General features: G+C 39.4%; 1 protein-coding gene across 1 annotated transcript in view; it reads left to right on the top strand.

The window, feature by feature from the left end:
* TSPAN5 (tetraspanin 5) overlaps positions 1 to 27,190 on the top strand; it is an 82,313-nt gene that overhangs the window by 49,419 nt on the left and 5,704 nt on the right. Inside the window, exons 2-5 of the mRNA XM_054203357.1 lie at positions 11,396 to 11,446; positions 22,444 to 22,590; positions 24,506 to 24,676; positions 26,601 to 26,726. Coding sequence (XP_054059332.1) covers positions 11,396 to 11,446; positions 22,444 to 22,590; positions 24,506 to 24,676; positions 26,601 to 26,726 — 495 coding nt within the window. The remainder of the gene's footprint in view (positions 1 to 11,395; positions 11,447 to 22,443; positions 22,591 to 24,505; positions 24,677 to 26,600; positions 26,727 to 27,190) is intronic.

Raw genomic sequence — 27,190 nt, 5'->3', positions numbered from 1 at the left:
TTAGAAGTGGCTTCCAAATATACTTGCTCTTAAACAAAAGCAGGGCTGAAAGCTGGAGAAGCTATGTTAAGAGTGGTTTTCTTTCCAAATCCTTCTCTGGGAAAGCATACCATTGCCTTTCAAGTTGTCTCCTCTCCTCTCCTGTTGCCTGTATGTTTGTCACAGTTAGTGGCTGGGAAGTGAAACTCTGACACTATTGCCTTTGGGTAAAACTTAAGCAATGTTTTTCAGACAGATTGTTTTTTCTAGGTAGTGTTATGCTTGTGCTTTTGTGCTGCAAAATGTTTATTTTCCTCTGCTAGCTTGGGTTCTTTACGTTGATGTTTTTAGCAGGAATTAATCTTCTCTGGTTAGCAGCTGAGATGCACCTTCTTTGCTGTATAGATGCATCATTAGAATAAATTGTGTGTAGTGTGGAGTTACTCCTTTGGAAGATGAAGCCTTTTAAGTAATGCTGAGAAAACTTTCTTTTTTTTTTTGTGCTTTTGCCTTTGTTTCCATCACAGGTTTGTTAGAACATACATTACTTGATCTCATTCTATCCTTGACTTTAATTATGGTGGTGAGAAGCCTGCTATCAGGGGTGGTCAGGAGGCTTTCTGGGCCCCTTAGCCTAACAGAGGTCTGCTTTATTCAGTTTGTGCCCTAATGCAGTGCTGTTGTGAAATGTGCCCAAAGCAACACTGCTCCAACAAGATCTTGTGGAGCCCTTAAACATAGAGTTCTCCACAGTCGTGTTGTCTTCCAGTTGATCAAGGCAAATGTAGTGGGTTTTGCCTGTAAGGCTGGAGTTGAGAGTTTGTGGGTTGCAGAGGTCCCTTTTAAGATTCTGTGTAGGGCAACTGTTCCATGGAAAACAGCTAAGTTTTTACAGTTGAGTGCCAGCAGTAAAACTGATTTAAAAAACAAGTGCTTTTCTTGTCTCTTAAAACAACGTCCAGCTGAGCATGGAAACTTACCCTGTATTCATATTTTTATGATTAAATGGCTGCTTTGTGCTGCTCGTATACCTTGTGCCTTGAAACCCTGCTGGGGCTGAGCAAAAAGTTAGATGCTTTTCCTACCAAAAGAGGAGTTGCAGTTGCTGGACCAAGCCACAATGATGGGTGAATGCAGAAAGTCAAACCAAATGCAGTTCTCTGTGCCTGGTTGTTGGGGTTTTTTGTGGTGTGTGTTTGCTGGGTGTTTTTTGGGGTTTTTTTTGGGGGGTTTTGTTTGTTTCTTTTTTAAATGTGGGACCCTGTTTGGAAACTGAGCTGTGATGTGAAGACTTTACTTTAAGAACATTCTAGTGTTTCCAAAACTTTCTTAGAAACACCTTGAGATACTGTCTTCCTTGGTAATGACTATTGACAAGTAAATAAGGTGGGACCTTAAAAGCAGCCATCCTGCTTTTACAGATAAGGGAGAAAATGAGATTATCTGGTTGGCACATGCACTCTCTCTTGCAAGTCATCTTCAGAATACCAGAATACCTCCTTCATCCTGGAAGAGGGGTAGGCGAAGGCTGACTGACTGCAAGAGCACAGCTACGCAGCAGAAGGATCTTAGTGAGGCAGTGTCAATTGCTTTTTATAGCCCTTCTCTTAGAGAGCCATCTGTACGTATTACAACTACATTGCCACATCCCTCAAAGAAATTTTCTAATCCTTGTTTTCCTGATGTGTGTTGACAGGAGGGATCAGCTATTAGTGTTTGTGTGAAGGCAAAGGTAATGGACTCATCAGGAACTATAGTTTACAGAAATAATGTAGTTTAAAGTGGCAGTAAATCGGGAATAAAAGTTTGCACTTAGCATATGAGCGTTTTCTATTATCTAGGTGATACTGCTAATACTGTTGGTCAAGCTGAAATTATACAAGAAGATTAGGCTCTGTCATAGTGAACTGGAAATCTTACAATATAGTTTGGTTTCTTCGACACACTGATTCTTAAAACAAGTTTAACACCCTCAATTTAAATTGCAGTGATAGCATTGTATATATCTCTAGCAAAGGTATTGGCAGTAAAACCTCCCCAGACTGCCATATCGCATTAAGCAACTGTGATTTGAAGGGGCACCTTTACAGAAGTGAAGAGCATTTTGCCTACGTGTTTAGTCAAGCCCCTGATGCCTCTTTTGAGAATGACAAATAATAGAGGTGCTTTTGATGCTGTCTGAAAACTAGACAAAGGGTCAGCAGTCTGTTTCATTTAGACAAGCAGGTGTTTTATAACTGCTTTGTTTTTCCACTGCTAAACTGTGGAACTTTGCCTAGGAATAAAACCTTCAGGTAAACAACATTGTGACCATTTGTTGCCTCTGGCTTGTTTCACATTGCTTTTGTTTTAAAAGAAATTGAGATCAGTTTTGTTTGCTTTGCTCCCTGCCAAGTAGTGTTGTTGGAGAAATGACAAGTTGGGGTCAACTCCTGCAAATTTTAATTTTATTGGAAATTAGAAAGGTATCTTGTAGTATAAAAATAGCTAAAAAAGCATTGGTTAATTTTGACATAAGTAAAAGCTTGGCTTAATTTTGTGAATGACCTTGTGTAGCCTACACTGGGGCATATACAGTAGCTTCTAGTTAGTCAGAAGCAGCGCACTGCAGGACAAAATGCAAGGCTGAATGACTTTATCTGTAACAGAATTTTTCAGGTCCACAGACGTTCTGGTGCCTCTGGAAGCTGCACTGAGAGGTCCACACAACCATTTCTAATACATAATCTGAATTTTTTTAGTTCTGGGCAGTTACAGTGCCACCAGGAAATGTTGAGGGTTGACAATGGCTAAAAACATTACTATGTCTAGAGACATTTCCCTCTATTGCAAGGACTACAAGATGCAAACTGTTAAAAGAATTTTGTTCAGTATGTACAGAACGTGTCTTATTTGGCTTTGTGCGTCTGGATTGCTGATAGTAACTGTGCATGGGTATTGGAAAATAATTTTGACATCTATCTAATTAGTGTTTTGGCTTTATTTCTTTTCCCCACATCTCTGAAAAAACAAGCTATGCACAGGCACACATGCACACAGCTGGTATGACTTTTGAGGTTATGCTTTTGTTTGTGCTGACAAAGTGGTACTGGTCTCTGTGCACTCTTGGCTGCATCTTTGTAAAGTGAAAAGTTCCTAGGCTGTCAAATAACTCCTAATAAACCTACCACAGCCCCTCTTGTGTTCCCTTCTTCGCTCCATCCCCCCATTGCTCGGTGCAGTGACTGTTAGAAGTTGATTTATTTTATATATTAACATATGCCATATATATATGTATTTGCCATTACAGAGTTTATAGTTCTAAGTTGGATTTGATCTGGGGAGAGATGTCATAGGCTATACAGTCACATCATATTGGGGTTAGTATTTCAGATACCTGAGCTTGGCTTCTGGCATGTTATTAAATTGCAGTGAATCACTTCCTACCTTTTCAAACCATGATTTCTTCATATATGTGGTACCAGTTTCTTTGTAAATGGCTGTGAACATCTTACAGTGGGAGACCCCTAAAAAAACCTAGGAATGAGCATTTGGTGATGGTAAGAGGCAAGAAAGCTACTCTAGAATTTGCTGGGAAAAGTTCTGTGTTGGGTGTGTGTTTGCCATTTGCTCTGCGTTCACTCTCTTCTGGACTGTTTTATTTTTTTTTTTAAGTAGGAGAATCAGATTAAACTGTTTAGCCCAAGTTTGTGCCTCTATCCAGACTGGTTCAGTCTTTTCATGCCTTCCTCACCCTCCATATGCATTTGCTTCCCTGCAAAGCAAATAGAATGGATCTCTGAGTATAGTCCATTGAAATGGCCTGGAATGTGACAGCTTGTATAGCTGAGAAGATTTTGGGACTCCCTCTCCGTAGGCTACAAGCACAGCTAGGAGCTGAGACTGCTTTCTGAAAAGCAAATGCTAAGCATTCAGAGTATCATGCTGTGTTGACAAGCCTACCTGTTTGTGTTTCCTTGCTCTGCATTCTTTATGTTCTCAGCTACTTAAATTAATTGTGTGGGCAATGCAATTGCCCATTTGTTAGAAACGAAAAAGACTAGCTCATGTCCTTTCTTTTTGCTGTATCAAATGCCTGAATTAGATGTTACAACGTCATTGCTTGTAGCTGAAATAAGCAAGCATTTGTGTATCAGTTTCATAATAAGAATGTCATGTATGCTCTGTTTTGTGGGGTTTTCTTGTGTGTGTGGTGTGGAGTGTTTTGTGGTTTTTTCTGGTTTTTTTTTGGTTTTTTTGTTTTTGTTTTCAAACTTATGCTTTTAAGGGAACAGTAGCTTCAGAAAAAGAACATGAAGAAGTGTCATGGTGGGGCTGCACCTAAATAGCCTGAAGCTCGGGTAGGGTGGTTTGGGATGAATGAGATCAGCACAGCTGCAGGAAGAGGAGAGCCGGAGGAGGTCTTGCTGCCCTCTGGGGTAAGAAGCTGCTAGCCCAGGGCAGCAAGACAGATCTGGAAAATGACCTATTCGGAATACTGCTTCCAGGCACCTTACTTCCCCCCCAGCTTGAAGCAAAACATGCTTATTTTGCCTTCATACTTATAGTCCAGAATGAGAAGACTGACTTCTTTACGTTGCCAAATTGGCTAAGAGAAGTGATTAGCGTACTGAGATAGGATGTGGAATTCAGGTTTGGGTGTTTTTTTACAGATATCTTCATTTTGCACTTTTCTGCTGCTTGTGGTTGTGTTTTAAGGTCATGCTGTTTTCACACACTGCTACAGCACCACTTACATAATTTTTGGATGGTTTTAAAAATAGAAACTGACATTAGGCAGAGAAGCTGCAGTGGAGAGTACTGAGCCAGAGATGGAATAGTAGTGATGAAAAGAACAAGGCTGGATAGGAAAAGTAGAGGGACATGGAGCACTTAGTGTAGTTCAGGAGTGAAGGCAGGGAAGAGGCCCGCAGAGAGGTGTGTGCAGCAGAATTTCTCAGTCTTCCCGCAAAGTCTTTTGGGCTCAGGGAGAGCAGGGAAAGAGCGAACAGTGAAACAAAGACCAATAGAGAGTGTAAAGAAGAGTAGAAGAGAAGGGATAGGATCTGTGCAAGATGAGTGTACAAAAGTCACAGTGAATGGTGATGTTGTTACTTCAACTCTATCAACTCTTGTAGGCTTTTTTAATGTTTCTGTGTGGTAGTAGTGGGGTATTTACATTAAAGGTCTTTGATTTTTGGAATGGGGAAAAAGATACTGGTTTTAGGAAATTAGCTAGATCTCATAGAAACAAAAACTTTAAACTCCCAAAAGCTTTTATTGAACAATCTTACAAAGTGACTGCTACATATAAGTTTTGTGTGCTTTAAAAAAATCTGCTCCAAATAAAGTATTTTCTTTAGACAGCACGACATGAGTGTAAAGAGTCTCACTGTGAACTTGGAAAGAGTTAAATTTATTTTATCTAGGCTTGAGGGGAGTTGTTCAAAAGTTGGAGCAGGGGAAATGGGGTCTAATTCATCCTCCTTTTTCTGTTTTCCAGTATATCAATTTCTGTGGACAAAAGGAGAGGGACTTCAGTCTTTAGGGACTCTTGCTCCAAGCTGATTTGCAGTGCTCACAATTGCACCACCAGAAAGCAATAAAATAAATACATAGAGCAACAGTAACAGAAAGCAGATGTCTTGCTTTTGCAATTAAAGAACTGGAGAAGGCAATAAGAAAATAATGGCAAATGACTGTGCATTAGGATGTGTGTATATATGTCTTGCTTACTTATCAGGCAAAATGGAAAACCCCAAGCTGGTGAAAATGAAAGATACATTAACAGACATGGTACCTTGCTTTGAAAATTGGGGTCATATGGGCTTAATTTTTTATTATAAAGCGTCATGCTAAGAGTTCCGCAAGATGGAGCAGACAGCTTTTCTCATTGTGTTCTTGGGTCTGTTTTTCTACTTTGGATGATCTATAAAATCAGTCATGTCTCTGATTCAGTTGAGCAAAATGTGTGGAAACTGAGATCTTTTTTCTTCCCTGTGTGTGTTTTGTATTGAGAGGGAAAAGGTATTACTTTAGATAGTTATCTGTGAAGTATAGTTTAATGCTTTTTTTAAAAGCTGCACATAAAATGGAAATAGATTTGACGTCTTCTAGTCTATATCTGAATGTTGTTGTGAACCAAAATGGTAATTGGTCACCTACACAGCATCTTCATTCACTGACTGTAGTGCATGGAGTTTTCCTCCTGATAGTGTCTCAAGGCAAACAAGAAATGGGCTTTAGGAGAATGCATTCTTTTTAAGTATTAGCATAAATATGTAAATGTGCGTGTATGCTTTGAGCAATTTGCCTTTTCCATGGTCACACATGTGTTTAGCCACACAAAAATGAAATGCTTTAACAGCTTGTGTTGAGAATGGAGAAGTATTTGGAACTGGGGTGAATGGAAGAAGGAACAGGGCAAACTTTTGATACTTCCTTCCTTGTGATACTGGTCTGGCCAAAAGCTGGAGAGTTGAGAGGATGTCCTGTTTGTTCTGTTTGAAAGAATGCTAACTGACGTATTCAAAGCAGAGTACACATCAGTGGTATGAAGGGAAGAAGAAAACTGCATGAAACTTCATTTTAGTTTCTGTTTTGGTACCCTTTCTCTGTCAGGGCTACTAAAAAAAACAAACAAGCAACAAAAACAACAAAAAAATCCTTTGTGCTCTGACAGACATTAAGCTCCTTTTTGCCCTGGCTTAAAAGGCAAAAAGACTGATTTGGCATAAATACTTTAAAGAAAGCAGTGACTATTCTGGCTTTTGAAATCTCTCTTAGTTGAGTCTAAGCACAGAGTGCTGCTGAGGAAGTACTTAGGGAAAAATTATTCATCTGGGGTTTTAGAGTAAGTTAGGAACTTGTCGGTGCTACTTTATATATTACAAAGCTCAGGAGTCCTGTGTTTTCCTGGTTGTATTTCAGGATGTGAAATATTACACTTTGTGTTGTCCTGATCACCGCTGTGCGTGTCAGTAAAATACTGTTCCTTGTGTTCCTGTGCTGTGCTGGCTTGAATCGCACAGAAGGAAATCTTGCTCTGTGAATAACCTACAGCATACTGCCACGGAAGAAACGCTGAAGTGCCCATAGGAATCTTGATAATTTCCTTGCTAATGCTGTGCACAGAGTTCGTGTGGCAGCTCAAACAAGGGCAGGTGGGAGATTTTCACACTACCTAAATATGGAGGTCAAAAAGGGGCAGGGGGAAGAAGAAAAAAGCTCTTGTGAGGAAGCTCTGGTTCTGAACTCTGGCAATTTTGACATGTTTCTGCTTGTGCATTCGTATTGTTGCAGTGAAGGTGAAATTAGGTGGCTGCACTATGGTTCCTTCTCACACAAGTCTTTAATGTACCCACACGTGGACATACACTGGTTTATGCACGTGGCCCATTAACCAACCTTTTCCTGCTTGGCCTGCGGCTGTCATGTTTTTTCTTGAAAACTGGTGTCAAGTTATTTAAGAATGTCAGCTAATATGAGAAGTTCAGTATGTGAAGTAATGTCTGATCACTCTACAATCAAGCTCTTCTCTTTCAAATTTTTTCTAGTATTTGCATTAGTATTTACCACAGCAACCTTTAAATGAAATGCTGTGCTGTATGATGATGTAACCCTAGCAATAAAGAATCACTTTCTTCCATGCAGGCGAGACTGGGAGTAAGATATGTGCAGCTTGAAACACTTATTATCAATCCACTTCTGAAAACTGCATGTGAACTTCACAAGTAGGGAAACATACAAGTACTGCTACACATTCTACTTTTAGATATATATAACTATAAAAGAGAAATTTGAACACATTTGTTTGATGTTTGTGAATAGAAAACCTATGGCTGAGAAAGTACTACTATGCAAGTTTTTTTGTAAGGCTACAATACTCCAGAGGAATATTTTAATATTCTCCTGCAAATTATTGTTTAAAAAAGAAAAGTATGAAGATTTTACAAGCTGTGCCTCAGATCCAGTGACCATTTATAGTCAGGCTAAATGGTCTTCCTTGATGTCTGTGGAGAATTGAGACTGTTTTTCTCTGTAGAGTGTTCTGTAGATAATGAGGCAAACTTCCACCTTTTTATTACTCATTGGAATAATTTAATGGATGTAAATTAAATTTTCCAGACTTAACTAAGATGATGTGTATGCCATCTCACCCTCTCCCCGTGTGCTTCTGATGTGAAGAGATTTTCTTTCTGGTTACATGCAATCAGAACAAGACTGTCTTAGAGACATCTGCAGAAGGGCTGCAAGATAAGCAGGATATGCATCGTGTTTTACTTCTGTCTCTAACAGCAAAAATACAGAGGGATTTTTGCTAAGCACTTCCAACTTTTTTTTCAGGACACGCAGGAGTTTCTTAATTGTCAAGAAAATCCAAAATTAATCCTGGTGAGAGGTGTAAGTCTCCTCATGAACATCTGTCTTCTGCCAGTGGGGATTACTGACAACATTTCTGTGTTTCATCCCTGTAGCAGGCTGTGTTTGTGCAAGGGTAGACCTTTCCAGGGCATGGTTGTAGGGGTTAGGTCAGTGGTCTGCCTAGCTCAGTATTTTGTCTCAAGTAAAGCAAGTGGAGTTTGTCCAGGGAAACAGGCATTTCAGCAACAAAGCATGCATGTAGTGATCTTTTCCCGATTGTGTTCTCCTAATGAGCAACAGTGTAAAAACTTCCTGAGCCAGAAGCTGTATCAAACTCACTTTTCAATAGCTATGGATCCTCCATTAATTTATGTAATCTTTTTTCTGAATGCTATTAAGCTTTTCACTTCCACAGTATCCCATGATAAAGACTCTGTGATTCCATCCTGAACCTTTTTCTCCTAATGAATCTTGTCCATTGTTCCTGTTTCATCAACTGCTCAAAAGGCAACTGGACAGAGGTTTCTGTTTTGAGATAGGGAGAGGACTGAGCAGCATGTAATTCTTTGATCCTCTTGAAAACTCTGAGAACTCAGTTTCCTGTTTTTTCTTGACAAGCTTGCCAGAAGCTGGACAATCTCAGTTTTTTAGGTGGTTCAGCTCAGTATAGTACAATCTCATTACCCAGTCTGTAAATTGAGATGGGCTCGGTCTGGATTGAGACCCATGTAGTGTACTATAAATCACCTTTTGCAACCCCTGAGGTAATCTTACCAGTAAGTCTCAACTTCTTGTGAAGGATCAGGACACTCGACGGGATTAAATTTAATAAAGCTAGTGGATCTGAGCCAGACTTGCAGCTGATGCATATGGCATAAGTTACATTTGTATGCACTGATCAAATTCTTTCGTTCTAGTTTTCCACACTTTGTTCAAAACCATATTAAGCTATTTGCAAAACATAATGTTTTGTACCTCTCTACAATTAACAATTTGCCACTTCCAAATGCAGCTTATGGACTTTTATGATAATATAGTTTTTTTTCCCTCACTCCTGTTCCTTCAGCCTTGGTGTATTTGACTGTGTAAGAAAGAAGCAAAGGAGCCTGTTACTGCCAAAAAACACCCAATCAAACAAAAAAAAAACCAACAAAAAAACCAAAACCAAACTTAACTGCATTTGTTTGAAAGTTATTTGGAAACTTGTACAGCTTTATCTCAAGTTTCAAATAATCACTGCAGTCAGAAGGATTAAACACACTCTTCTGGCAAGCTTTGTAACCATAGAAAAAGAGCAGTCTTGATACAGGTAAGATGACAGTTTTTGTCTCACGTGGTATATCTCAGGAGGCTGTACTGACATTCTCAAATCCATCTCTTGTACTTATAGACAATTAAGACTGCTGAAACAGACTCTCTTGACCCGCAGTTGTGTTTTTCCATCTAGGAAAAATTTCCATTTATCTCTTATTTAGAATAGCCAAGCCTACGACAGTTCCCTTTGAAGAATGCTGTTTTGTACTGTTGTTTAAATTTACAGTCATGACTCAAGTCAAAAAGGAGAGTTTCGTTCCCAGTTAGTATAGATGGGCTTCTGGGTGAGCTGGCTAGGTGTAGTATGGATGGTCTTTTGCTCAGCTGGCAAGCATGTTCAGAGCAGAAAGTCACAGAGGTGTGAGGGATGTTTGGGAACTTCAGGGTATTCCAGTGTGCATACTCGACTTGATATTGAGTTATGCTTTACAGATATTCTCGGAGTATATAGCTAAAATTGCCACTTAAAAAAAAAAAGTGTGTATAAGGAAGAAGGAATCTTTCTTTGAAGCTGTTGAAATCACTTCTGGGAAAGCTTAAGTTTGATATTCCTGCCTCCTCCCACTTCTCAACAGAAAAACATTTTTGTCCTGTTTTGCAAAAGAAAAATCATTAGGATACTTAACTGTTTACACAAAACTTAAGAGAAAGCATACTATGTGCCAAAAATAATCTGTAACTGCATTGTGGAGAAGCCACAAAGTAAACCAGAGTATGATGTTCAAGCAACATTCCATTACATGTCCCAAAACTAGAGTGACTATAGTTTCTTTTTAGCCAGCACTTAGGTTTTAAAAAACCAGAGATTAAAGTTGGAGAGAGAGACATTTAGAGATGTACTTGAACATCTTCTATATGTTTCTTTTAAACATTCCACATGATTCGTACTGTATCAAGCCAAATACGCAGTGGTGATGTTAGGAGACAGAGTGCTTATTCTCCCTGTTCCGCTTGTGTCACTGGTCTTTAGCGTTGGGTTTGTACGGAAACGCTGTAGTATTTGGAGGGAAATGATGCACTCTAAATTATTCAGTGGAAAGGAGAATACAGTGACATAACAAAATTGTAAGTGCTGTTCCCTTTTCCATCATGGGGGAAAGACAGTGTCTTTTGAGTTTGGTGTGTTTGAGTCCCTTGGAGGAGAAAGGGAATGTAACTTCCTTTACCAAATACAGAAATATCCAGTATCAGAAAGGTCATAAAATGTTGGCTTCAGGGTTCTTAAAAATTCTTACTCTTTTAGACTAGCAGTATTTTTTTTTCTTCCACAGAAGTCATGGCTTATGTTATATTCAAACAGTATTCTGTGTTTCTGTGGACAGCATTGCTAAAACTGATGGTACATGTCTATTAAGGACTTTCTTTTAATACATCTCTCTCACTGGGAGAAAGCTGTGAGGACAGTTGTTTTGTGCAGGTGGTGGTAATATAACAGTAAAATAATGTGTTGCTTGCCTGTGGAGTTTGCTTTGAGTCTGACAAGCTCAAAAAGAACCTTACTTGCTTAATACTGAGAAAGTGACACTTATTGCACCTAGTATTTCTATGTGGAACATCCCTGAATGAGCTGTGCAAGTTTTCAATTCTTCCAGTTACAATGGTTGAGTTGTAAAATAAACAAATACATATTTTAAAACTCTCGGTAAGTCCCTAAAGTTCTGATAGAGGATGAGTCAATATGTATGTTTTAAAAAAAAAAAAAAAAATCCATAAACTTACAGTTCCTGCTCTGATATATGTATTTTTTTTTTTCCTTTAGTTCCTTGGCATAGCGTTTCTTGGGATTGGATTGTGGGCATGGAATGAGAAGGTAAGTTGAGTATACCACCAAACTCCATGTTTTTACTATTCCAATATTTCATCAGAAAAAGAGAGAGAAAAAGGAATATGCTGCACACTTTGTGTCCACAGAGTTTCTACTGAAACAAAAATCAAGCCTCTCTGTCAAATAAAACCTTGGCTCAGCTCACCTAGAGGAGGATCCTTGGCATCTTTCCAAAGAATGCCTTGGCAAGAAATCATGGCTGACACTTGCACATAAAATAACCGATTCAATCCATTCACGCTCAAACTGCAGCTCAGATACTAGAACAGTCTACCAAAGGCAGTATTGGCAGTGTGTCTCTGCTGCATGTGTCCCTAGGAATGGAGAGGGAGCCTACATGTCTCAGAGGGCAGCTTCCTGAAAATAAGACTCCTCAGCTTTGTTGCCTTAACGTAGCATGCTAATTGCTGTTCCTCTTAAACAACAACAGAAAAAAAAAAGAAAGAACAACCAAAACAAAATGAACCCCCAAAACCAAGCCAAACTGGAGACAGAAAAACTGTTGTTTTTTCTTGTGCAAATAAAACTGTCCACTGGAACTCTCTGTTGCAAGACTGTAAAAACTTGGAAAAGGGAAGGAAGGGGGGTGGGGAAAGAGAAAACATTTGTGAACCAGAGCCTAATTTTCAGTTTGCTTGCTGCAGAACTTGGGAAGAAGATAAAATATCAAGCCATAATATACAAAGCAAGTCAGGATGTGTTGGGTTACTGGATTAAGAGTTTGGCTCGCTAAAAGACTACAGCTAAAATTAAAGCCAGAGTTTCCTTTTCTTCTTTGTTTAAAAGATTGAAAATAATAAAACCTGGCTGATAACAATGGTGCTATGGTATTCAGTTACATAATGTTTTTTTTCTTCTTTTAATGGAAAACACTAAATTACAAATTGTTGTTCACTTAAGGCATAATAACTGCCGCTTGCAGCAGAACAAATAACACATTGGGAGCACTGGAGTTTTACTACTTAAAAATTCAGGACAAATTATGCTGGTTCAGAAGTGAGTTAACTTAAATTCTAATTGCTCTGTGCATGTGCCTTGGATGTAGATAATTACAAATAGTCGTGGGATATTATTTAACTCACACTGTATACACCTATATATATATATGTATATTTACATACCATATGATACTCTTGTTGGATGGCTTGAATAGGCTTGGAAAGAGGTGCTGTGATTTTTTTAATTTAGCAAAGATGTAAAAATATATTTTATTTAATACTCTGAGCATGCTTACAGAGCTTATATCTATGTCTAAGCCCCAGAGAATTTTATTTTGGAGTAGCTTTCTAGGAAAGATTTTAACACTTTTTTCACTTTTTTATCATCTCAGTAGGTAACACAATTCTTTTTCAGAATGAATAAGCAGATAAAGGGAAAACAGCTATAGTCCAGTGTTTGAAATCTAAAATATACCAGTCCTACAGCTAGAGGGTGTTCTGGCAGAATAATTTGCTTGGTTTGTGAGGTTTAACATATTTTCTATATGGGAAAGTGCACCCCTCCCATTCCTAGGAAAAATGCATTCAATTCATAATTGCTAATAGCCAGAAGTGAAAGCTCATGTTTTTACGTGAGATTTGGACATCTGTTATCAAGTCATCTTAAACTATTTTTAACCAGATCCTGAAAGTGGGAGAAAATGCTGTGTTGTTTCTAAGACAAGCCAATAAAACCACCTTGATCAGTTTAATATGCATTAGCTTAGGCTCCATATAGAATAGGTTTTTCTGTATAAATTAATAAATAAAATAATGTTTTATTGGTTTAAAGCACAAGTCTTTCCTTGAAAATAAGCATTGTTCCACAGCTTCTCTAACTGTTGTGTCCTGCAGTGATTAGTGTGGACTGTTTCAGTTCATGGTTGTATCAACTGAAATGTAGCATAAGTATAGCTGAACTGCAGAGCTCTTGAGCACAGACAGACTTGATTTTTGTTGCAGGAATTATGCAAAAATGGACTTGTGTCAAGCCAATTTGAGACATTTCTTTCACTCAGCTCTCTAGAGGACAGGCAATGGCCAGAATCTGCAGCCTGCAAGGCCCCATGCAACTTAGTGGGGGACAGATCGGTTACATCCGAGTTGTTCTTGCTGCAGCTGGGGAGTTGGAGGTGAAGGCCAAGAAAGTGAAGCCTAAGACTTGAGAGCGCTGTAACTTAACTGAAAAGCATTTCTCTAGCTAGACTGCTCCTTGCCTAAGGCTAAGGATTGTGGGCTGTTGTAATGGTGTACCCTAAAACAGCAAAGCAGCTTTGCAAAGAAGGTTCTAGAGGTCCTGGCATACACCAAGTCAAACATGAGCCAGCATTGTGCCCTTGAGACAAACAAGGCTAAAGGAGTCCTAGGTTCTACTAGGAGTGTTGCCAGCAGGTTGAGGGAGGGGATTCTTCCCCTCTGTGCACTGGTGAGGCTACACCTGGGCCAGCTCTGGGCTCCCTAGTACAAGAGAGGCACTGACGTACTGGAGAGTCCAGCAAAGGGCTGTCTAGATGGTTAAGGGACTGGAGCATTTCTCCTACAAGGAAGGGCTGAGAGAGCTAGGACTGTTCAGCCTGGAGAAGAGCAGGCTTGGGGGAATTTTAATGTTTATAAATACCTGAAGGGAGACTTCAAAGGGGACAGAGCTGGGCTCTTCAGTGCTACCCACTGACATAGGCAATGGGCACAAACTGAAATACAGGAAGTTCCCTCTGAACACCAGGAAATGCTTTTTTTACTGTGAGGGTGACCAAGCACCTGCACAGTTTGCCCAGAGAGGATGTGGAATCTCCCTCTTCGGAGATATTTAAAAGCAGTCTGGACATGGTCCTAGGCAGCCAGCACTAGGTGTCCAGAGGACCTTCAGAGGTCCCTTTCAACCTCAGCCATTCTGTGAAGACTGCTGTCCTAATGAATGAGGCCTTTATCAAAGTTGAACTTGATGCTGCTATTGTATAACATGTAAACAAAATCTTGTAAGCTTTTTTGCAGGGTTGGGTATTCAGAAGGACTCTTCTACTGTAAACTGATTTGGTGGTGGGGAGGATTTTGATTTACTTCTATCTTGAATTGTGTGGCTGTATATCCAGCTGTGTTGTTTTATAACGCAGCCATCAACTTGTATATACTTTTGCTGCTTCACAGAATCTTTTGAAGATAAAAAGATAGTGTGCCAGGCCACATTAAAAATGCAGATGTAAAGAAATAATCCACATTTTACAGAGTCCTGTTTGCTGCTGGCTGAAAACAGTTTGGGGTAGATTTGTGGGTTTGATTGCTAGTTTATCTCTTTTTGCTAAGTTGGCTTGAATTCTCCCTTTTAAACTTTGTTTTAAAGAAGGAAAAAAAGCATACTACGCAGTCTCGTGACCTTCCTTACAGGCTTTGCAGGGAGGCGACAGAGCTCATTTGTCAAATAGGCAATAGAATTGGCTTGACAGCCAGTCAGCCAGTCCTAAACAAAAACTGGGCAATTAGCATTCTGAGTCATGAACCTGAAAGAGAGCTGGGGGGCAGGGTGGGGGGGCAATAAATGCGGAGGATGAATAAAGCTATCTATACATGGATGCACTATATCGTTCACAATCTCTCAAGTGTTTTCAGGCACGCTGGACTGGGGCTTGTACCATAAAAAAGTTCATCCATGGCAGCTGATTTCACCCTCCCACCCCCCTGCAACAGTGACAGGAACATTGTTAACATATAAAGAGCCTATGCTAAGCCCAGGCAACTTAAACTACCTTTGCTCAGCAGCAGGGGAAAAATGTTCATATTTCACTGGCTTTTATTAACAACTTCAAGCCATTTCTTCTGTTGACTTTTTAAAAATAAACTAAACTTGTACAAAAGGTCTCTTTCCCTCCTTGTTTGTGTATATTAATAATGTGGTCTTAAGGCTCGTTGAAAGTGTTCATGGTATATGATGCGACTAGGTACTTGGGAAGATAAGCTTCCTGGTTCTCTCAGCTGCAGGAGATTTATGTTCAAGAGCAGTGAGACTAAGTGATGAATTGCTGTTATGTCTTCTGAGACCTTATAAGACTGTCCATGGAGAGGGAGCTTTTAGGAGGAAAGCACTGTGGCCTTGGGGTATACTTTAAATAGGAGGTTGCAATGCTAGAGATACTGAAGTGTGGGGAAGAAATCTGCAGATCCTTGCAAAATTTGTCGATTAAACTTAGTTCATGTAGAAGGTTGACTGACTTGAAGAGGGAGAAGTGTACATAAGTTTGGTTTCTAGGCTTTTCTTGTTAAGTCAACATAACCAGAACACACTCCATCTCAGAAGCTGTGCACAGCTTGGAGTACCAATATAGTACCTCTGTGTGCCAGCATAGTATTCTTTAGTGAGCAGAAGCTCTAAATCTGGATTTCAAGTTTTAAGCTAGACTTCTACATGGTGGTAAAAGGTGTTTTGGGCCTGGTTTGGTGTTCTGGGACAAGCTAAGCTCCCTACATACAATCAGTCACAATTTGGCATACCCAGCCTGTCTCTCCTTGCCCCAGAATGAAAATTATAGTTGTTTTCAGGAGAAAACTCTCACTCTTACTGTCCCAGTGAGTGGCAGACATCAAGAGGGAATGATACGCTAGTCACTCCATAATTCTTGTGCATACGTGTCTATCATGTAGTTCTTCTAATGACAATTACTGACAAGGAAACGTTGTACATATCCTGTGGGTCCTTATGGTCTGCGTGTGTGGATTTTACAGGATTGGGGAGGAGAGAAAGGGATACTAATATTCACTATTACATTTAATTTAAATTTCAGTATGTAAACATGCATTATCTAAGCAGGCTCTTAAATAATTTTATTAGTGCTCCAACACCTTGTAACCATTAATCATGAAAAATGTAAAAATCTCTATCTTGCATGTATTTATGCCAATGATTCACCTATTGAACTCTTCTTTGTTGTGACAAGAAAGCTAGACTAGTTCTTCACTAAACACTTGGAAAATAAATTTCTGCTGCTATTGCTGTTTGCTGTGGGAAATGCAAACTGAACAAAAATCAAGGAAATAAGATTTGTAAACATCCCCCACCTAGTTTCTTGCTTGCAGAGACAAAATTCAGGAGTGGAATTAATTTGGCATGTTTCAATGACTATTGTTCTCTTTCCCATGCTCATTCAGATGCACAGCATGGAGAAACTGCATGGATTTTATGACTAACAAAGTAGGGAGATATTTTTCCATTTTAAAATAATGCATTTGGAAATATTTTTATTTCCCATCACCCCCATGTGTTCCTATTTGCCAGTGATTCTAAGTCCTGCAGCAAGCTTGTGGAAAGGCTAATCCTCTGTTTGCAAAGAAGAAATGTTTCAGAAGATCTTGTATTGCTGAATCTTTTTCTAACCATGTGCTTTTTTTTGTTCCCCTAGTAATGGAATGCAGCAGCAGAAAAGGTTTTTTCCATTCTCGGAGGAAATAGGGGAAAAAAAAAAAGCTGATTTCTCCCATCCTACTGGTGTTTGTTTCTTCTTTTTACTTCTTAATCGCCCTCTGGGCTGTTGTTTGTCATGGGGACTCTTGGGTTGAGTCCTGTTCTTTTATGTGCACTCCTATGGGCCAAATTCCATATACATTTCACAGTGTATCACTTCTTTATTCCCTTGGATAATGATTCTCCCAAGTTGTCTCTGACTCCAGATGCCTTGAATTTTCATTACTGGGTCAGCTTTTCAAAATTGCTGCTGTCTAGAGTGTTTTCACTTGGAGCCGTTCTCTCTTGCCCTGCAGTATGCTACTGCGCCTGTGAAGTCAGCTGTTCCAGAGAGAAGCAATAGTCTAGCAAACTTCTAGGAGCATTTCTAAGACCTGAATGTGGCAGTGGATTCTCTGCGCTAATTACAACCACAGACAGTCTGGAAAACTTGATAGTTTGTTAATGCACTTGTGCCTCCTTTCTATTGGGCCTCATTAGGAACCAGGAACGCAATCAGATTGTATACATGTGTCAACACTGGGGCACTGCTCCAACCAAGATGTCTATGTTGGCATCCATACATTCTGGGGAAATGAAAGTAACTTTCTGGGTTCAGCATGCAATGTCTGCTGAATGCAAGTAGTGTGGACCAATAGGAGAGGAAATGGACCCTTTAACTGGGCTAATTTAAATTAGCTAAATGCTAATGTAGATGTGCACCAAAGGTGGGAGCTAAAGTCAGAGATCTGTCTCTGAGAAGTACTACAAATTGTCCTGGTGATCTTGAAGAGTACAAGGTGGAGGAGGAGTGAGGGGTGCACCCTTACTGCTTCCTTATTCTTTATTGATGGGATAAAGGCAAACAATTGTGCAGCTATAATATCAGGATGGTCCTTCTCGAGTTCCTGTCTTCAAGAGCAGCATTTTTCCTTTGCTGCCTTCTCCCTTGAGCTGTGCATGAGATCCAGCTTTGTAGGGTGGAGGGTTCTGGCCATGGGGAAAAAAACGGCATGACAACAGAGGATCAGTCACTGGATTCAGGCATCTGTCATAGACTCTTTTTCTGCCTGTGCTCACATACCATAAGGAGAAGACTCCAGTTTTGCAGGAGCTTCTGGTGGGCCTGGCTTGGTTGACTCATGTTTCTTGGTGTGACGGAAGGCACCAACACCTCTTTCCCCCACCCTTTTGTTGGAGAAGAGCAGGTCCTACTGTTTCACTTGACTTCCTCTCCTGAATTTGGGGTGGGTAGGAATATGAAGTTAGTCTTTCCTGTTCCATGCCTACATCATTGTACCTTAGTGGTCGAAGTGAAGTACATTTCAGAAATTAACTTTTTTCATAACTTCACCATTATTGATTTTAGTTCAATTATGGATAATACTTTTGTTGCTTCACTACCCCAAACAAATTTTGATTTGTGGTGGATTAAAAGGTTAAATAATAACCCAGGTGTTGTAACGTACAACAGGCAAGGGTGGGGAAACAGAGCAAACAGATAAGCTGGAGTTCAGCCAGGGAACACGTCCTACTGTCTCTCCATGGGGGACTATAGCAGAGCCCTGGATTGATGCCATTGTGAGAAGGAAAGTATTAGTGCATATAGCTTTGCACAAAGTGTTTACTGCCAAATAAAGATTATGTATATGCCTAAACTACCAAGAAAGTGATATGCATGTGTACCCCAGAAAAATAACTCACATTCCCATTTTGGAAGTATGGCTTAAGGAAAATACTTATTTCCTCCTTTCAGATGCTAAAGCATCAGTAGTACTTGCAACTATTTAACAGTAAAGGCTGGAATGGACTACCCGCAGTAGTGTTGCTGAGAAAAATACTTTGCATTTGTAGAAAGCCTGACTTTAAAGGTTTTACAGGTGGTTTGTTTAGGTCTTGCATTGCTGCAAGAGATCAGTTGACAGTCACGTATATTCTGTGACTGACTGGTCAGCCTGAGGACTCAAAGCATGTCACTGAAGGATGCAGAGTTAAAATATAAGATTCCTGATCCTCTGCTCAAGCACCTTTGGAAGTGTTCCCTTCTGCTTTTGGCTAAAGATGGGATGAAGACAGAATTGGTCTCCACCAGGTGTTTGTACATCTCTGCCAAATTTTCACCAGAAGCAGCCATTACAGCTAAAAAATACTAATATTGTGGTAATAGCCATTATAGAAACTAGTGTTGTATAGGAAAAGTATGTGCCTATAGAACTGTACACTTAGTTCTTCTTAACAGTATAAAGTGAGATAATATTCCCCTGTCATTGCCCTACTGCATGAAGCAACATATGCTTTTCTTTAAAGTATTGCACCACCGTCTCTTCAGAGAGCTTATTTGTAAGTGTCCAAAAAAACCACCAAGACTGGAAAAATATATTTCAGCAGTAAGCAGGAATCTTCTATCAGAATATCTCTGTGCATCTCTAGCTATAACCACAGAGCATTGCCTGTATTTGTCATTCCTACTGCTAGCTATTGTTTTATTGCCAAAGCCTCTCTGAAGGTTGTATATCCTGAGATGTCTCTCCAGAATACTGATAACCTGGGATTCATATGCAGAGAGCACACAGAGTACAAACAAGAATTATGCAGTATGTGCTTTGTGCTGTCAGGATGTATTATTTGGGGTTTATCCAAGCTAGGCTTATGATTGCCATATGTGGACTAGCTAAAGATGCACATGAAGGTGCTTTCCAAGGACATCAAACGATGGCAGATAAAGCTTGTGTTGCTCTAGTTCAGTACGTTTCTGATCACAGCTACCCTGAGGATCTGGAGCCTGGAGGAGACCAGACATTAGATGAGTGACTTTTGCTGGGTGACTGTCCAAAATGTGGCATGCCAGGGTGCTAAGAACCTGGGAGTGCTAGAAAATCAAGCAAGGTGGGAAAGGATATGATCAGAAAGGCAATATACAACTGATTCACTAAATGTTATTGTCACAAATGTGAGCTGAATTTCACTTGGATTTCTTCTGTCATTTGAATTTTACTACTTTCCTATGGAAAGGACTTGATTAAACATAGTAATTTGCTGAGGTTTATTTCTTTTTTAAAGAAAGACACAATGTCTTATGAAGAGAGACTTAAATGACTGTTTATCCTTCTTGGAGTTTTTTTTTTGAAGTAAAATAATTATAACTCAAAGGCAACACCCTTTCTCCAGCATCTGTTTTCTCAATCTACTACACTATAGTCCATTAATTCCAAAATCAGCTAATGTTAAAAGAAACGAGTAGTAGTGTTTGCCTAAAGAAAAAATTTCGTCTCTTCTTATAGTAACTATATAGGCACATAGGGGAAACATAGAAAGGACTTAAAAACTTTGTGAATAAGTCATTTTAGCAGCCATCTTCCCTTGGGGCAGAGCTCATGTTTCCTGACTTGTGTATGGCCAAGGCCATGACTTTTTCAAAGGTTTGTGTGTTATTGGATTATACTGTTTATTTTGCTTGTCATCCTTAGCCAGGAAGTTGTCTTTGATTTCTCTTCTATGACAAATGTAATGAAGCAAGAGTAGTGGAAAACTTTTGCAGAAGTTGATATAATTGTTAATGATGAATAAGTGTTCGTTTCAGCCTGGGTTGTACCATCTCATCGCTAGTTAGTTAGAAAAAGAGACTGGTCTGCTTTGATAGCAATACTGGCTGAGCAGCATTGTGTTATATCATGCCTTATGTCTATTTTTGTCTTTTTAAGGAGTAACAATAAGACTAGTGCTATATGTAATGCAGGACGAAAGTGATGAATGTGACTTTTTTTTTTAAAGGTTTTTTTTTTTTAATCCCTCTCTGTCAGGCAATAGCCTTCCGTAGTGGGAGGGAGAGGAATCCAGTCTGAGAATGTCATTCATGCTGTTGGTTTGTTGTTCGTACTTTAGGATTGGGTTATAGTTAGATTTTTCTTTTGCTTTTAGCATGCTGGCCTTTTCCAAGGCTCTTCACTGTGTGCATTGGAGAAATTCAGGTGTGTGTTTTATCCAGTCTATCACTATCTGCAGAATTAAAAACCTTTGAGTACTGTCTTCATTTACTATTTGCTCGATGTCAATTTTGCTTGGGAAACTGTGGATGTGGTTGCAGAATATGCGCCGTACTGTATTAGAGATGTTGGTTACATGACTATTTATGTGTTCTGGATGGTCTAAACTGATTATAAAAATAGATATAAAAAAAATAATCACAGGTCTAAAGCCATAGTTGTGAACAGTCCTGTGTGAACGATGTTGCTAACGAGTTTTGGAAATGAGGTTATGATAACTCCCTTCAAAATTATTGCTGGTTTTGGACTATTTCAAAGAAGCAAAGGGGGGTATGAACAGGGAAAAGGATGAAGAACTTAATTCTGCAAATAAGGAGCTGTAGAGGTAAAGGTCTATATTGTTGCTTTTCAAGCCACAGCTTCATTCAGGAGTTAATAGGAAAAGCAGTGGTCCAAAGCGCTCAGGGTTCAGGCTTCTTTGACAAAACACATGGAGAAATCTCTGCTATGGCAGTGTGCTTTTCATTGACCTACAGCACTGGGGAGGTGAATGAAGAAATAGTGATACTTCAGCTTTTTTGCTGCCAAAAGGGTTTAGGAAACTGTAACCATTCCTGTGCAAACTCACTGGAATAAGGAAGACTTTGTACTTGCTTCCTTGCTTCTTGATACGACCCATCTGTTCAACATCAGCCAAACTCTGGTTAAAATGTGTTTAAAAAAAAAAAAAAAATAATAAGAGTTCCTCGGAATTACTTGCATCACAACCCAAGCTCTACTTCTAAGGGGGCAATGGCATTACAAGCAGACTGTGCTGACTGTCATGTCTAAAACACAGCATATGTGGTTTACCATATGATAAGTCTAACCTAAGTTAGTGCAAACCGTCTCCCAAGACAAGTCCTAAAACTGCCTTATGTCCTACCAAAAAATTTAACAGTATTTTCAAATTTTTCCTTCTAACTGATTAGTCAGTAATCATACTTCATTTATGTAATGAGTTTTGGCACTGTAGATGCCTGAAGTTGAATTGGCCAGGTATCTAGTTTGTCAAAATTTGGTATAAAATTCATTGTTGCAAGATGCTGCAACCTAGGAGCTCACTTCTAACTTCTGTCTATTGTTCTAAATACTGAAAATAAATGCTGAAATCATGGTGGTTCCTGCTATTGTCTGTTTTTTCTGTCATAACGCATGTAACTGCGTGCTTATATAAACAATGTGTGTGATACCTAAAATGCATCTCAGCATGGATAATAAGATTGAGTTAAGTTCTGCTCAAATATTTATTCGGACTTTCTGGCAGACTCTCGTAGCTACAGAAGCAGTAAAATGCCCTCTGGGGTTCTCGCAGAGGACTCTAGAAGCACACTTTGTTGTTCGTTCCACATGTTGATTCAGAAATACTGTACATATTCAGCCTTTTTAATCTCTTTTTGAATGCAAGGACGTTCTTAATTGTATTTTATTGCTGTACTGCAGAACATTTGTTTGCTGTAGTCTCCTACCTTTTTAAGAAGAAAAATGCAAGCAGAATTCGTCCAACTGAAAGCTGAGCATATTTGTTATCCCTTGGCATTGTTTCTTTCCCAGGGAGTGCTGTCCAATATCTCCTCCATCACCGACCTGGGAGGATTTGATCCAGTTTGGCTCTTCCTAGTGGTAGGAGGAGTTATGTTCATTTTGGGATTTGCAGGATGCATTGGAGCTTTGCGAGAAAATACCTTTCTTCTCAAATTTGTAAGTAGCCCTTGCAGCTGTGGATTCAACAGTTACATAGCATAAGTCACGTTCTCTGTTCTGGCTTAGCTGTGTAAAGATTTTTTAAAATGTCTTTTGGGGAGCAGAGGTGTTATCAAATGTGAGAGTACTGTTCTGTGAATCGCTTTTGCCTGTTAACAATTTACAGCTCTTCAGTCTCTGGTGCTTACTGTTTTGGGTTTTTGAAGGTTTGAAATTATTGATGGTAAGAATCATAACGTGAAACTACTGCTTTTCATATGGATATAGCCTAACATTTTGCTTTCCTGTCATGAAAAGAGAGACATTTCTGCTAAGAATTTGCATGTCCATAACAAGCTGCCTATGAAACACAAGGAATGTCAATACACCACTGAATGCGACCTGTGTGATTTCTGCTGTGCAAGTGCCCCTCATGGTACAGAGGAGATAGGACTGTTATGAGGGGTTGCTTGCTAATATCCTCAGTTCTGCACCGTTTAGCTGACTTGAAAAGGCTTCATTGCTGGGCCTAAGAGGGGAAAGGGAGGAGAATGTGCCCAGAAAAGGTAAAGAAAATAGAAGTTGTCTTCTTGAACTCTGGGATGGACTGTTAGTTAGGGAAGGAGCTGCGGATATACAGACACACCTCAGTATTCAAAACTCCTTTCGCTAAGTAGCCTGGTTCTGTTTTTTGAAAGCACTCCTCCTGTGAGCTTTAAAGATGAGGATGGCAGTATCATGTTCCATTTTAGATAAATTTAAGATTTATAATAGAAATTCAAGATTCTTTCCTCCACCACCCCAACTTCCAGAGGTGTGCATAGCCTGGGTAGTAGTTGTGTCTTTATAACTATTAACTGTTAATATATGCATGAAGAGGCTTCCAGTGAAACACCTGCCTTCAAGTGACATATTTGGCTCCCACAGACATGTTGTATAAGGGGAGGGAGGCAGTTGAGAGTTAGAGTTCTTGAGGCGTTTATAAAGCAGCTTGGGATAGTTCTAGCTTGCTCTTGACTTGTTTAAACAAAAAAAGGGGTGGATGGGGGAGCTATTGTAACACTTCCCCCCGCCCTCCCCCCCCCCCCCCCCCCCCGCTTCTCTTAGCTTGCCTAGAATGAACCCATCTGCTGTACCAGAAATAGCTTCCTATACAGCAGCTGCAGGAGAAATTAAAAATGCATCTAACAAACACAGAGAGCATATTGCAACTGCGCCTTTGCGTTTCATTTTAAAGGGGATGGACTTCCAGTATACGAGGACCCCTGTGTGTTTCAAAACAGCGTAGACTCAGTGGAGATGCTTAGAGAAAGTGGCAGATCATTAGTAATGCCTTTGGCATCCATTGCATTTGCATTAATCATAGCAGCCTCATTTGGTTTTAATGTGGATGTGAATCATTCCATAGACATTCTGCTCTGACTTAGTCATTAATTAATTTCTGCTGTTACCAATTTTTTCTTTGTCTGCTTAGGCAAAGCTTTGCGAATGAGGGTAAAGAAAAAGAGTCTAAAGAAAAAGTCACTTAAATAGCATTTCACTGGCAATATTTCTTTTTTTTATGCCTTTGAAAATGTAAGTGACTACATAGAAATTAAAGACAAGTTTTCGGAGGGCCCTATAGGTGGTGAGTAGCCATCTCTGTTGAAATTTACAGTAAATTGTCTTGAACCTTTTTGAAAACGCCGGTGAAATGTCCAAAGTTTGAATTTGTTGTCATTTTTATTATTTGTTAGAATAAAATTAAGATTCCTGTACTACAGCCCTAATTAAAAACGGTGTATTTTTAATTTAAAATTTCCTGTGTGCTGGAATAGCTTGAACTTGCACTTAAACAGGTAAAGCCCTAACACTGGACGTAATTGTGGGCCTTGAAAAATAAGTTTTTGGTCAAAAAGCAAAATAACTTTAACCTTTTTCTTTTTCTTCGTAGTTTTCTGTGTTTCTTGGAATTATTTTCTTCTTGGAGCTTACTGCTGGTGTTCTAGCATTTGTTTTCAAAGACTGGATAAAGGACCAGCTGTATTTCTTTATAAACAACAACATCAGAGCATACCGAGATGACATTGATTTGCAAAACCTCATAGACTTCACACAGGAATATGTAAGTTGGACTATGTTTATTTTTTGAAAAGCTTACTTTAAAGAAATACCTACTCTATTTTTTTACTTCCCATCTGTTTGGTTTCTTCAAAGAACAACAGAAATATTCTAGCATATAATACTTTTGAATATATATATATGTATATTTCTCTTCACAGAACTTCTACAAACACACAGCACCTGTGAAAAGTGGCTTATTTGTTGATGTATGACTGAGCAAAACGAGGGGGAGAGTTGGAGTGACTTATTCTTGAAGTCATAGAAATAGTGTGTCAAATCTATAAGTTAACCATCAGTATCTTGTGTTCTGTTTTTTGGAGGACATACCATATGCATATGAAGATATTTTAGGGTTCAGGGGGGGGATGTTCAAAATATTTATGTTGGTGTGGTTTTAGCAAAGTTAGAGGTGCTACACCACACTGCAGAGTGGCAGAGATGTTTAGCTGCTCTGAGTGAAACTACAATGTTACTACTTTTTAAGTAGACTTAGTGCAATTAGCCTAACGAAGTGGGCAACTCATAAAGTTCTCACAGGGAATATCTAAATGATGCTACACCTGCATTTGGGAGGGAAGGATGAAACCAGAGATGCACGCGCTTGTGTGAGTTAAGCTCTGTAATTTATTAATGTGTGTAAAGGAGTCTTGCGCTGGCTTTTGCACAAATGTTATTTTGCCAGTACCTTCTTGCTTCAGTACTCAATTCTGGCCTGTATTGATGAAATCCTCTTTGAATTTGGCCCTCTGTAGCTAACATGTTTTGGTGTTGGTTGAAATCATGTTTACTAATTTTTGTCTATTCTGCAATTAAAATAATTTCGTTCAATGTTTGACTTGCTTCTATATGCCTTGGGGAGAAAAAATGACAAGTGAGTAAGTAACAGGATGTGGATCCTTGCACTGGTTTGAATCTTGTCTGGTTGGGAGAAGGTCAGAGGTCACCACAGTCTGATAGCAGTTGTCTGCTTGTAAGTAACCAAAAGGCTACAGTCCAATTTTGCAGGCACTACATAAAATTTGCTCTCCTAACTGGATTAGCAATCTTAGCAGATAAGTCAGGGACAGCAAGATTCTGGAGAGCAAGCTAACTTTTCAGCTGGTAGAGATAATGCTTGAAGACAACATGGTCAGATATTGCAGAGGGAACTGTGCTACATCTAGAAACAGAGAATTGCCATACCGACACTTTTAAAAATGTATTTTGTTTGGTTTTTTTCAATTTTTTTTATATTGACATAGATGTGTTCATTGGGCTAGCTCCTTAAACGCTGTAAACCATCCACTGATCTCCAGTCTATTCTTTGCATGTTCAGCAAGTTTTACCAATTCTTTGTGTTTTCAGCATGTTTTGCCAGAGACTAAGCCTGCCGTTTGGCGTATTTACTTTTTGAAAGATTCTACTTGTCTTCAATAAAGATGTTATTTGTGCAATGCCTGATGCTCAGGAAACAATATGTTCATACTGTCTAATACAGACAGGCAAAGATTCCCCCAAACTGGCAAAAGGAGTAGCTATATCAGTGTAGCCCTGAGAGCTAATTAGTTCTGTTGAGAACACAGGGGACACTAGACTGAACAGAGTATCATACTTTGGCTCTGCTATCCCTGGGACCTGAGCCTATAGACCTGTGCAATTCTGTGGTGTTGTGTAGGCTTATCGGCTCACTCCATGGCTTTCTCTGTAGAGAGCAGCATTGCAGGGTGTGTGAACATAAGTTTAATCACATGAAAATTTTAGAACAACTAACAGGTTTGGAATTGTCTTTTTTTAAAAATACAAAAATAATCTGGCTTCAGTGAAACCAGAGGGGATATCAGGTTTTGTTTTGAAAGCTAGGGGGAAACTGGCAGTGATGATGTGTGTTACTAATGCTGAGATTTGTTTGTTCTGAAAGTCAAGAAGCTCTCCTTTCTTTGTTCTAGTGGCAGTGCTGTGGGGCTTTTGGAGCTGATGACTGGAACCTTAATATTTACTTCAATTGCACAGATTCCAACGCAAGTCGAGAGCGCTGTGGTGTGCCGTTCTCTTGCTGCACTAAAGACCCTGCCGTAAGTGACAGTCAAGAGGGTAGGATGAGTCTGCTGCTCCAATTTAAATCACTCTTGAGATTTTTTTTTTTTCTTTTTTTCCTGGAAGCCATGCATGATCATTACCTTCTCACCAATCTGTATTTTTTTTTCTTTTTTGTACTTGCAGCTCAGCTTAACCACTAACTTTTCTGCAGTCAGCAAAAATGCTGAGCTAACTTAAGTCTTCATTGTATGCTGTTTGCTGCTTTTCATTAGAATGAGAGAACCATGGGCTTGGCTGAGCATACATATTAACTTTAGCAAGTGTAAAAAGCAGAAGCCCTTAATGAGTTGAAGGATGGATATGAGCTTTCAATTGAATATCATCAGGATCTTTCATTCGTTGCCTTAAAGAACAGCAACTCTTAAGATCAGATGCACCAATGCAGGTATTGCTCATTATTTAATGCAGTGTCCAGAGGTTGCAGCCAGTTTCACTCAGT

This window comes from Rissa tridactyla, chromosome 5 (genome assembly GCF_028500815.1).
Source record: "Rissa tridactyla isolate bRisTri1 chromosome 5, bRisTri1.patW.cur.20221130, whole genome shotgun sequence".
In the NCBI taxonomy this organism is placed as follows: domain Eukaryota; kingdom Metazoa; phylum Chordata; class Aves; order Charadriiformes; family Laridae; genus Rissa; species Rissa tridactyla.
Note: the sequence above shows the minus strand (reverse complement) of the source record. Positions and strands in the feature narration are given on the sequence as shown.